The sequence below is a fragment of the Mesoplodon densirostris genome, chromosome 17 (assembly GCF_025265405.1).
Source record: "Mesoplodon densirostris isolate mMesDen1 chromosome 17, mMesDen1 primary haplotype, whole genome shotgun sequence".
NCBI lineage: Eukaryota > Metazoa > Chordata > Mammalia > Artiodactyla > Ziphiidae > Mesoplodon > Mesoplodon densirostris.
This window is the reverse complement of record NC_082677.1, coordinates 888,396-901,296: the sequence shown is the minus strand read 5'-3', so window position 1 is coordinate 901,296 and position 12,901 is coordinate 888,396. Positions and strand designations below refer to the sequence as shown.

At 47.2% G+C, this 12,901-nt stretch overlaps 1 protein-coding gene across 2 annotated transcripts in view; it reads right to left on the bottom strand.

Annotated features, from left to right (window-relative positions):
- IFT88 (intraflagellar transport 88) overlaps window positions 1–12,901 on the bottom strand; it is a 74,798-nt gene that overhangs the window by 26,968 nt on the left and 34,929 nt on the right. For both annotated transcript variants that reach the window (XM_060079913.1, XM_060079914.1), the window contains 3 exons: window positions 7,505–7,604; window positions 2,261–2,347; window positions 74–260 (listed from right to left, as the gene is read on the bottom strand). In XM_060079913.1, the coding sequence (XP_059935896.1) occupies window positions 74–260; window positions 2,261–2,347; window positions 7,505–7,604 (374 nt within the window). The remainder of the gene's footprint in view (window positions 1–73; window positions 261–2,260; window positions 2,348–7,504; window positions 7,605–12,901) is intronic.

Here is a 12,901-nt window from a genome sequence, read left to right as displayed (position 1 = left end):
TCAATGAATTGGAGGTTTTGAAGCAAAAAAAAAAAACAAAGAAGAAGAAGGCCATTTTGCTTGTTTCACTTACCAATATTGTAAAGTGCTTCAGTACAAGAAGAATCATTTCTTAGAGCCTCTTTGTAGAATTCAGCTGCCTTCTCATAGTCACCATTTGCAAACACTGTATTCCCTTTATTAGTAAGAGCTGACGGGTTGTATCTGTCAGAGTTCACGGCTAGCTCTGCGTAGCTACTGGCTTGTGTGAGTTCATTCTCCTAAAGACAAACACATACAAATCACCTGAAGTTCACTGTACCGCTTCTGCCTCTCCTGAGATTAGACACGATAAACAAGCACGTACTTTACATATCTTGGTCTCGCTGGACTCACTCCACAAAAGGTTTTACTTGTCAAGAAGTTTCTTACAACCGACTGCTCCACAGTCGAGGTCTGGACACCACCACCACTTCCGCATCAGCGGTTCCATCTCCAGCACCCACTGTCCTGTCCTCACTGACTGCAGGTGGGAGCTCCCCACGCCGACGGCACCCACCCAGCTAGAGGCCCCACCGCCCCGCTGCCCCATCATCCTGGCTGCACGTCATCCTGGCTGCACGGCCGGTGGGTCCCGCGTCGCCACAGTCCACGCCTCCGCCCCGTCCCCACCGCCTGTGCCTGGTTAGGACGGGCTGGGCTGGCGTCCGGCTGTGCCCCGAGGGCCTCCCACCTCACAACGGAGCTGCTGGTGTCTTGTCGGCATGGCTGCGGGACGGGTGCTGCTTCCCACCTCCCACCTTCCGCGGTCCCTGTCCAGTGGCCGTGGATGTGAACGTGCGGCACCTTACCCTCTGAAGGCCCTTCCCAGGCTCCAGGGCAGGGCGGGTGCAGACTCGCCCCCCCGCCCAGCTTGCCCTCGGCCCTCGCTCCCACCCACGTCCAGCTCTTCCTCCTGCAGAGGACCCAGATCTGCGCCGGGCTGGGCTGTGGACCACAGAGGGCACCCGAGTCCCACAGACCCCTCCACCAAGTTCACGGGCACCTGGGCTGTTTCCACCCACTCCTGGTTACTATGAATAACGCTGGTCTGAACACTCACATACCAGCATCTGTGTGGACTCCCTAAGAGCGGGGTGCTGTTGTCATAGTCACTAAACCGTGTAACACTGTCTTTTGGATTAAGCTTCAGGCACAACTTAGAAGAGCAGTGACGGGTTGCCGACGGGGACTGGAGAGCTGTGAGGGGATGACCTCGGGGTCGCGGCAGGGCAGGGCAGCTGCGCACGGAGGGGAGGGGAGGGGCTGGGGTGGGGGGGTGGGGGGGAAGGGAAGAGAGGGGAGGGGGAGAGGAGGGGAGGGGGAGGGGGGAGGGGAGGGGAGGGGACGGGGAGAGGAGGGGGAGGGGAGGGGGGAGGGAGGGGGAGGGAGGGGGAGAACACGAGGCGACTGCAGGTGCAAAGGCCCAGCCTGCTCCAGCAACCGTCCTGCAGGGTGGGCTGAGCCTCGCTGGGCTGCATCAGCTGAGCCTTCCCCCCCGCTCCCCCGCCCCAGGGGGCCTTCGTTCTCCTGTGCCTCCTCTCTGCTCTCACAATGCCTGCCCCCCAAAGCCGTCATGCTTTGCTAGTTCCTTTCCTGTCTCCACGGATTTGCACTCTGGCCTCCTCAGCCCCCAGCCCTGTGCCCTACTCACACCCTGGAGACACAGCCCGCTGTCTGTATGCCAGAGACGGGGCTTCAACAATTCACAGCTACTTCTCAGTTCCGGAGTATGGAGGTCGAAGACCAGGGGGTCAGCAGGCCTGGTATCTGGTGAGGGCCCACGTCCACATCTGCAGATGGCCTCCTTGCTGTGTCCTCACAGGGCACAGGGCTCTGGTTCCCTTCTCCTCTAATAAAGGCACTAATCCCATCATGGGGGCTCCCCTCATGACCTCAGCTAACCCTAAGTCCCCACCTCCAAATAGAGTGTTAGGGCTTCAAAGATGAGTTCTGGGGAGACAATCATTCCATCCATGGCATTTATCATCAAGGCTTAAACCTCTACAGAGACAACCACACATTTTATCTCTAACCCTGATTTCCCATCTGAGATCAGCTCCACAGGTCCTCCCTCCGTCCTCCTTCTGAGATGGCCTCGCACCCATGTCCACAACCCAAGCAGCCCCCAGACCCACCCCAGCCGTGCTGTCCTTCTCCACCCTGCTTCTCCAGAGCCCCTCCTTGGGCAGCAACGTAAACATACCACAGTACCAACGTAGTTATGAAAAGCAGAACTCACCAAATAATACAGGAATGAGAGGTTGGTTGCAGCTGCACTCTTCACACTACTGTCCTTTTTTTCAAACATTTTTAAGGTCTCTACAGCCTAAACATGAAATATCTGCAAGTTATTACCTTTGTAATATGATAGCATTTAGGCTTCAGTTTGGGGACAAGACCAGGGAAGGCACAGGGGGTGGTTGGTGTGTTCAGGACAACAGGTGACAGACGAGAATGTCACGTGATTGTCAGCACTTGTGGAAAAGGGTTCTCAAAACTGGGAGAGAAAGCAATTCTGGGGGTGTCACAAAGTGACCTGATACAGATCCAGATGTAACTACACTCTGAAGCCATGAGCAATTTAAAGCACACTTTAAACCCCTGGCAAGTCTGAGATGCCCCGACCTGGCAGGACACTTGGGATGCCAGGCTCCTTGCACGAGAGGGGGATGAGTTCTCCACCTAGAAGTTACTGAGAGGTGCCAGAAACAGGAAAAAGATGTGGTTTTCCTTCCTTCCTTTACAGTATATTTACTGAATAGAAAATGCTTGGCCGCTGGCTCCTGGAGAGCAGTTGTGTCCAAGCAAAGCCGTGCTCAGCTTCTGCAGGGGTCGCAGCTGCTGCTGCTGGACGCCCGTGCGGTCCGAGCCCTGCGCTGGGCCAGCGAGCACGTGACTCCCCTGCGGCCAAGGGCAGGAGACGTGCACACCCAGTCATAGCGCAGTAAAGAACTGCTCTCTTAAAGGGTCTTGATTACTCGAGAGAAAACCGTTGGAAGTTTCTAGACCATTAGTTTATAATCCCACAAAGTAAATTCTGGAAGAGAAAAACCCAAACGCCATACCGTCCATCTTGAGAGCCCCTTTCTCACTTTCTTTCTTGGAAGGCTCTTCCATAACAAGAAGCTCCTAAAACTTACCTGGAAGTGATTCCCTGCAGAAGCTACCTCACCAACACTACCCAACCCCCAGCTCCTCTTCGGAGCCTCTAAGCTTTACAAGCTGCATTTCACATTGAATAAGAATTGAGATGTTTTCATCTTTACTTTCAGACTGTGTCACTATAAATGTATGTGCTAATTTAAAATATAAGCCAAGTGGGGACTTCCCTGGCGGTCCAGTGGTGAGGACTCCACGCTGTTGCTGCTGAGGGTGTGGGTTCAATCCCTGGTCAGGGAACTAAGATGCCACAAGCTGTGCTGCACAGCCAAAAATAATTAATTAATTAATTAATTAAATATAAGGCACGTGAATAGGCATAACTCACATATCCACTGAATCCTCTGATTCGAGTAGACTGCAGAGGGGAAGAAGGCTGTTCTCTGATATTTCTGACATCCATAAAACAGAACCCGAAAGCAAACTAACAACAATGGTAATTTTTAAAAAACGGAACACTATCAGTTTATATTGTTGCTTTCAAAGCAGCTATTCATTATAGTCAAGGAAATGTGTTGGTTGGATCTTAAAATTCTGATATTTGTTAATCTGTGGCTCATCGATAACAATGCTTTAAGACTACGTTTAACACCAAATCTATTCTCCCCACAAAAGATTGCTACGAATCCAAATAATACATAAAGAATAATGAACCCAAAGCTATTACTCAGGAGAATTAACAAAAATATTTAGAACTTAAATCATTCATTTAAAAACATGGACAGGGCTTCCCTGGTGGCGCAGTGGTTGGGAGTCTGCCTGCCGATGCAGGGGACAGGGGTTCGTGCCCCGGTCCAGGAAGATCCCACATGCTGCGGAGCGGCTGGGCCCGTGAGCCATGGCCGCTGAGCCTGCGCGTCCGGAGGCTGTGCTCCGCAACGGGAGAGGCCACAGCTGTGAGAGGCCCGCGTACCGCAAAAAAAACAAACAAAAAAAACATGGACAGAGTAAAAACATATTTCAAATTTTAAGCTTCTAAACTACAACTATCCTGAAAAGGCTAAATATTCTAATAAAAGGAACATTCTCAGGTATTTTTGGCTTTGAAATAGACTGTTTTCATACTGTTCTTTATACATTCAATGAATGCATCTCTAATATTTCTGTTTTTAAAAGTAAAATAATGTAAATCAATGTATAAATGAAACAGATAAAAGTTCACAATAAAATTTAATTGTAAATGGCAAAACAAATAATGAAAATAAACATTGTTAGTTTGGGGGGTTTTTTCCCCAAGAAGAATTAGGAAAATAGACAAATCTTTTGGTTTTCTTTACTGGCTGATGCCGTCCGCTATGGGCTTCAGCTTTCCTCTGGGTATGTCTGTCCACCACCACTGGCCATCACCCCATCCACCTGTGGCTTTAGTGGAGTTCTTTCTCTGTTACAAAACAACACTATCACCACAAAAAAACCATACTCTGAGATTTCAATTTCAGCATTTTTTTAAAAAAACATTTACAACATTAAGCCAAGTTGTAAATGAAGCATCTTCGGGCTTCCCTGGTGGCGCAGTGGTTAAGAATCCACCTGCCAATGCAGGGTACACAGGTTCGAGCCCTGGTCCGGGAAGATCCCACATACCGCAGAGCAACTAAGCCCGTGCGCTACAACTACTGAGCCTGCGCTCTAGAGCTTGCACGCCACAACTACTGAAGCCTACACACCTAGAGCCCATGCTCCGCAACAAGAGAAGCCACCGCAATGAGAAGCCTGCGCGCCACAACGAAGAGGAGCCCCCGCTCGCCGCAACTAGAGAAAGCCCACATGCAGCAACGAAGACCCAACGCAGCCCAAAATAAATAAATAAAGCATCTTAATCAATGATCCTTATGAGATACGTCAATCCAATCCTTTTTAACCTAAAAGTGTTCCTTCCAAACTAAGATTGTGTTATACCTACCTCGTCATACTTAGAATACACAACAAAAGAAACACAGAGTAAAAGCAGCGATGTAAAAGAAAGCAGAAATTACATTTTTAAAACATCAGTAAAATAGGGCTTCCCTGGTGGCTCAGTGGTTGAGAGTCCGCCTGCCGATGCAGGGGACACGGGTTCGTGCCCCAGTCCGGGAAGATCCCACATGCCGCGGAGGGGCTGGGCCCATGAGCCATGGCCGCTGAGCCTGCGTGTCTAGAGCCTGTGCTCCGCAACGGGAGAGGCCACAACAGTGAGAGGTCCGCGTACCGCAGGAAAAAAAAAAAAACAACAGAAAACTCGGAAAATGGCTTTCTCTATTTTGTCATCCGTAACAGTACTTCTCACACAGACACGAAATTATTTTTTTGGTCCACAGATGACTCCAGCAAGATAGCAAAGACCAATCTGTCTCACTTCACTTCCACTTTTCAGCATCCCAACAGGATCAGAGTTTCATCTGTGGCATTTTTAATGCCCAAGGGTGTGATGCTCAAATGGCAGAACAGACACAAAGATACCTAGAAAGTCTTTTTATGCTTTACAAATGCTAAACAATCACTCAGCACACTGGAGCCATGCACGCCGTGGGCCAGCCTTCACCACACGGCAACGCCACGAGCACCTGCCCCAGCCTTCACCACACGGCAACGCCACGAGCACCTGCCCCAGCCTTCACCACACGGCAACGTCATGAGCACCTGCCCAGCCTTCACCACACGGCAACGCCACGAGCACCTGCCCAGCCTTCACCACACGGCAACGTCACGAGCACCTGCCCAGCCTTCACCACACGGCAACGCCACGAGCACCTGCCCCAGCCTTCACCACACGGCAACGTCACGAGCACCTGCCCAGCCTTCACCACACGGCAACGCCACGATCACCTGCCCAGCCTTCACCACACGGCAACGCCACGATCACCTGCCCAGCCTTCACCACACGGCAACGCCACGAGCACCTGCCCAGCCTTCACCACACGGCAACGCCACGAGCACCTGCCCAGCCTTCACCACACGGCAACGCCACGATCACCTGCCCAGCCTTCACCACACGGCAACGTCACGAGCACCTGCCCAGCCTTCACCACACGGCAACGCCACGAGCACCTGCCCAGCCTTCACCACACGGCAACGCCACGAGCACCTGCCCAGCCTTCACCACACGGCAACGTCATGAGCACCGACCGGGCGGCTGCTTCCCCTTTGCTCACGTCCTCGGGGCAGATGCCGCTCTCCCTCCTCCCCGACAAAGGGTCAGTTACTTCTCCTGTCTCCAGGAAAACGGAAGGTCCTTAAATAGGAAGAAAGCCTGAAAACTGGCCCAGGAGAGCATGGAGGAAAGACACTGGGGCTCCCTCTGGCCCTCACTCTCTGGGTCTAAACGTGGAAGAGCTGAGTTTTCTACATTGCAGGCATATATGCTACTAACCACTGGTTGTATAAACTAGGGTATCAAGTTCCATTCTCTTTATTCTCCTTTGTGATCCCCGCCCCCTTTTATTTTATTTTTATTTTTATTTATTTATTTTTTTTGCTGTACGCGGGCCTCTCACCGCTGTGGCCTCCCCCGTTGCGGAGCACAGGCTCCGGACGCACAGGCCCAGCGGCCATGGCTCACGGGCCCAGCCGCTCCGCGGCATGTGGGATCCTCCCGGACCGGGGCACGAACCCGCGTCCCCTGCATCGGCAGGCGGACTCCCAACCACTGCGCCACCAGGGAAGCCCTCCCCGCCCCCTTTTAAAAAGCTGTTCTTCTGTTCTCCTGTGAGGCAGACTGTGAAAGGGGAGCACCGTTCCTCCCCACCCCAGGCGGCAGGACAGTGGTGGGACCAGTGACAGATTCCTTTTGTGCCCAACGCGACGTCAACGAGTAAACCAAACACGTAAAGCAGATGCCAGGAGAGCTGCTCAGGCACCAGGCTGCTGCTCCGGCTCCTGGCCTCCCCCACTGCCCGTGTACGAACCCTGACTCTGAACAGCCTCTGAGCTTCAGTGAACACTTTGAAAACCTCTGGGGAAGGTTGACCTCTGGACTAGAATACGGTTTAGTAATTTAGCAGCCATGTTTTACATGGCAAGCGTTTATATTTTAAGAAACAGGACAGGGGAATTCCCTGGTGGTCCAGTGGTTAGGACTCCACGCTTCCACTGCAGCAGACATGGTTTCAATCCCTGGTCAGGGAACTAAAATCCCACATGCCATGCGGCCAAAAAAAAGGAAACAGGACAAACAGGTCAAAATTAAAAACACGCTATATTAAAGAAAATTATGTTAAGGTAGAAATAAAAATATTACTCAAATTCAGAATAATCACAGGTAACAGTAATCTAGAAAGGAGTTTCACGGTATTATCGCTTTGACCAGTTAACATTAACTTCCATCTAAACATTTTTTTTAACTTACTTGATTAAAGTCCTTTTGTCTCAGGTACATAATTGCTTTGTTTATTTCCAGATCATTTGCCAGCTCTACATACTGAGAAGCTTTCACAACTTCAACACACCTATAAAGTAAAGCGTAAAAACAGTTATTTTATTTAGTTTTAATGTATCTAGGTTTTCTTAACTGTGACTTTTCAGAAGTGTTTAAAAGTGCCCCTAGTGTTCTGGAGGACTGAGCACCTGACTCCTTCCAACACAGGCATTAAGTTACAGAGCTCTTCAGTTCCAAACCCGTTTTCTCAGCCAATTTTTCATTAGCCTCTTGCCGCGTCTAATTATTTATGGTATTTTAAATAAAATTCTCATTTTAAAATTAATAAAACTTCAGTTTGTAACAGGTAAAACTGTTTCTATATATTTTTTCATCTTAAATGCTCTGATGGTGAGAAAAATTCTACAGAACTTGAGAATATATTTAATTTTTTGTGTACAAACTTGAACAGACTTTCACGGATCCATTGCCCAGGGCACACAGAATGTCTACTGTTAACTAAACATCAGGCAACGTGCCAATTCCTGTAAGCATGAACACATTTAGTCCTCACCACAGCCCTGAAAGACTGGCATTATCTCATGTCATAGATACAAAAATAGATCGCACAAGTAGAAAACTGCCAAGTAAGAACTTGAGCCCAATTTCTATTGCTACCAAAACCCACTGCACCAAGACTAATGTTTTTCAAATTGAGGATCATGACCTTTCAAATAACAGAAGAGAAAAGATATCAAAGGGCTTTGTGCATAACAAGGGCAAGGGGGGTGCTTCATCGTTTTCTCACTGAGGGTCTGGGGTTCAAAAATGTTTCAAAGCCACTGGCTTAGACCAATAATTTAAAAATACTGGGACTTCCCTGGCGGTCCACTGGTTAAGACTCTATGCTCCCAATTCAGGGGGCCCGAGTTCAATCCTTGGTCAGGGAACTAAATCCCACATGCTGCAACTAATACCCAGCACAGCCAAATAAATAAATACATAATTTAAAAAAATAAAATTATTAAAGCAGAAGATCCCTTTCTTCAAGCAGAACATTTTTTAAACCCTGATTTATAAAACAGCCCTCTGCTTGGAGTGGTGAGAGAGGATGTGAAACCCAGCCTGTCAGGCCCCCCTGGAGGACCCTCTCAGCAAAGCAGTGTGCAGGGCTCCCCAAAATAACGGGGAAACCCTCTATTCCACAACGCACGCAGCAGATGGTCACCGAATGTCTACAACGTGTGAGACGTTACGTCTGGTACAGGGCTACCAGGACGCACAAAATACAGCTCTTGCCCTCGAGGGGAAGCAGACCTGTAAACTGAGTTAGGTGTAAGAACTGAGGTGAAGAAATACAGGAATGGAGGGGTGGAGACACTAGGAAAGGTATTCCAGACATGTCTGAGCTCGGTTTAAGGGACAAGGATGAATCAATTTGACAAAAGGGGAAGGGTGTTCCAGGAAGAGGGGCTCACAAACCCAAAGATGTGGAAGATCAGAAAAGTGGGAAATATTTAAGACGCTGACTCATTCCCTGAGCTGCCATCAACAAATCAAGTGGCTCAAAGACAGAAGCATGATACTCTTCCCCTCCTGTTCCCAAACAGGATTCTGCAAAGGGATTAAGCCCCACAGAAAATTACTGGAGTCACTTTTTTTCTCAATTTTTTAAGGATGGAACAAAGCTCCCACCATGCTAGACAGACAGGATGCCTTAGAACCTTTGGGCTAATTATCCAGAAGAAGCTATACAAGAAGGGCTGCCAACATCTTGGCCCTTGAGACACTCTTCTCTCTACTTACAACATCCTCCCTCCTTTCCCCCACTTTTATTCCTACTAATCCTTCAAGCCTCAGCCCAAATGTCACTTAATCTGGGGAGCCTTCCATGACACCATGACAACAATCTACATTAGCATTAGCAACTGAGACTAAGAAATCACACAGCACACAATAAAGCATAACTTGTTACGTTAGTATAACAGCAGTTACAATGTTTTGTGATTGCTAATATAATTATCTGTCTACTTAGCTAATCAAGGAGATCTTAGGTGACAACCAACATTAGCTAAACTGTAAATTTCTCGAAGGCAGATACTTTTTATCCTAAACTTCCAACTGGCCTGCAGTAAACAATAAATATTTATTTTTGTTGTATACAACAGTGTAAATCAACTATAATTCAATAAAATTCTTTTAAAAAGAAATAATAGCTGAGAACTTCCCAAATCTGGGGAGAGATGTGGACATCCAAGTTCATGAAACTAAGAGACAACCCCAAAAGTTCAACTCAAAACAATTTTCTCTATGATACATTGTAATAAAACTATCTAAAATCAAAGACAAAGAGAGAATTTTTAAATCAGCAAAAGAATCTGCCTGACAATGCAGGCCCTGGTCCTGGAAGATCCTACGTGCCGTGGAGCAACTAAGCCTGTGAGCCACAACTACTGAGTCTGTGCTCTAGAACCTGCGAGCCACAACTACTGAAGCCTGTGAGCCTAGAGCACGTGTTCCACAACAAAGAGAAGCCACCGCAATGAGAAGCCCACGCAGCATAACGAAGAGTAGCCCCTGCTTGCCACAACTAGAAAAAGCCCACGTGCAGCAACAAAGACCCAACGCAGCCAAAACTAAAATAAATAAAAATTTAAAAAGTCTAATATGACAAAAGTAATTAGTTTTGATAAGTTAAAATGTTAAATTAGTGGAAAATTTCACTCAGACTGGTTGGCATTTTATAAATACTTAAAATTTCACTTACATACCAACTACCAGATTGCAAAGACACAACTATAATCATCTTCTTAAAAAGCTAAAAACATTAGAAAATTAAAAGTATATGATTTAGTAAACATTAAGAGAATTCAAGTTAGATTTAGTAACAGTAAAACAACATTTACTATTCAGTATAATTAAAGATGAACAGAGTTCATTTACTGTGAGATGCTTGTCTCCCAAATCAAGGAGATCTTAGGTTACAACCAACATTTGGTGTTCACAGAAAGGGATACAGTGATTTGTTGTGCTATACACTGATCAAAACATATGTGGAGTACATGTACAGATACAGGGACATTTTAAGGAACTTGTTTATAAACTAGGCGAGCAACCAGTCAGGTAGAAAACCAGCCGTTTTAGAAAAACACACCATATCTGAAATGGATGGAGAAACTGGAACTGTTTATCTGAAAAGAGAAAAAACTTTGAAGAAAGCCCGTACCTTACTATCAGCAATAATGGCAAAACCTCTGCTTCAAAACAGTAGCAGGCATGCACTATTTCCCATTCCTACCCCCATGAGAAATACAATTTCTGGAAGGATGAAAAGAGTGCTGGCTTATGAAGCAGAGAAAAGGAGGCTACATAAGAAAGTGCCACGGAGGAGGGTGCTTCCTGCTCCAGGTGAGGCTGGGGATCCAGGGACGGGGAGTGAAGTGCTGAGCTGGGCAGCGGGAACCATTGACCGCCATCTCCGGACAGTGGACAGGGGAGCCTGCAGACCTCCCCTCATACTCAACAATGACAAAGAACAGCCAGAGAAAAAGAACGTGCTCTTGGAAATGTAAAATAAAACAATTAAATGGAATAGTTGAATGAGAAATTCAAAGAAGTCTCCCAGAAAGCAAAGCAGAAGCAGAGCTGGAAAATATAAGAAAAGTCAGTGACAAGGAAGTCCAAATCCAATTGACAGAAATTTATAACTGGAAAAGGAAGTAAATTAGCAGAGAAATAATATAATATATTCTCAAATTAAAGGAAGCAGACTGCAAATTGAGGGGTCTATTGAGTGCTTAAGAGGAAAATAGAAAAAAAAAAAAGACAAGTTTAAACACATTATGAAATTTCAGAACAAAGCTACAGAGAAAATTACAAAAATTACCAGAAAGAAACCGCAGGTCATCTACAAATAGCAAGGATGAGACTAGCATTAGAATTCTAATCAGCAACAGTGCTAGTTAACAGTGAAGAAATGCTTTTTGAGTTCTAAGAGAAAACAAGTTACAACTTTGGGTATTACACCTGATCAAATAAATGATCAATCAAGAATGAGGACAGAATTAGACACTTACAGACATGCACAGACAGATCTTAGGGGGCTAATTCAGGAAGAAATCAAGGAAAAAATAAAGATGATGTTCAAAAAGAAAGAGGATTCGGGCTTCCCTGGTGGTGCAGTGGTTGAGAATCCACCTGCCGATGTGGGGAACGTGGGTTCGTGCCCCGGTCCGGGAAGATCCCACATGCCGTGGAGCGGCTAGGCCCGTGAGCCATGGCCGCTGAGCCTGCGCGTCCGGAGCCTGTGCTCCGCAATGGGAGAGGCCACAACAGTGAGAGGCCCACGTACCGCAAAAAATAAAAAAGAAAGAGGATCCAACCTGGGAAAGAAATGAAAGGTAAACCCCAAGACGACATTCAACACCAGGCTAAGGGAACCAACAGCTTACAGAGACTGGGACAGGGAAAGTTCCAAGAGGGAGGACTCCAAATAACCTAAGAGGAGCAAAGAGTGCAAGAGAAGACAGAGAGGTAACTGGAGACACCAGAAAAACAAATGTCATGGGCCAAATATGAAGCCTCCAGAACAAACTAAACCAGGGAGACAATGGATTCCACGGCGAGAATCTGAATCGTAATGAGGATATGGTGAAGAAAGCATACTTTGCTTCCACCAAGAAGAAACATGAAAAGTAATTAGAAAACGGGAGCTGTAACTCTTCTGTACTTACTTGGTTTTCTAACCACGTACATGTACCTTGGACTTTAAAAATTCTGGTAGGATACCACGCAGAAGAGGTCACAGACTCACTCTACTTTGGTTCAAAAGATCATAGAAAAGAGTTTCATGAAGGGCAACTATAGATTCAATACAGCGAAGAATTTTCTAACCCTTAGAGATGTTCAGAAATAAAGCAAATGATTTGAACACCGTAAGAATCCAAGCAGGGGCTTCCCTGGTGGTGCAGTGGTTGAGAGTCCGCCTGCCGATGCAGGGGATATGGGTTCGTGCCCCAGTCCGGGAAGATCCCACATGCCGCGGAGCTGCTGGGCCCGTGAGCCATGGCCGCTGAGCCTGCGCGTCCGGAGCCTGTGCTCCGCAACGGGAGAGGCCAGAGCAGTGAGAGGCCCGTCTACCGCAAAAAAAAAAAAAAAAAGAATCCAAGCAGAGGATAAATGGCACCTACATGGGATGCTCTCAAGAGGATTCTCGCACCAGGTGGAAGAAACAAATTCAACTACTCATCCAAAAAATGACCTAAGATTTTTCCAGCTCTAAAAACCCTTCACTCCTATCTGGGAAATATATCCATAGACAACAGCCTTTTTAGGTGTGAGAGGTATTACTCAGGATAAAAAGTTCAGTAGTACTGACAAATTTAAGGT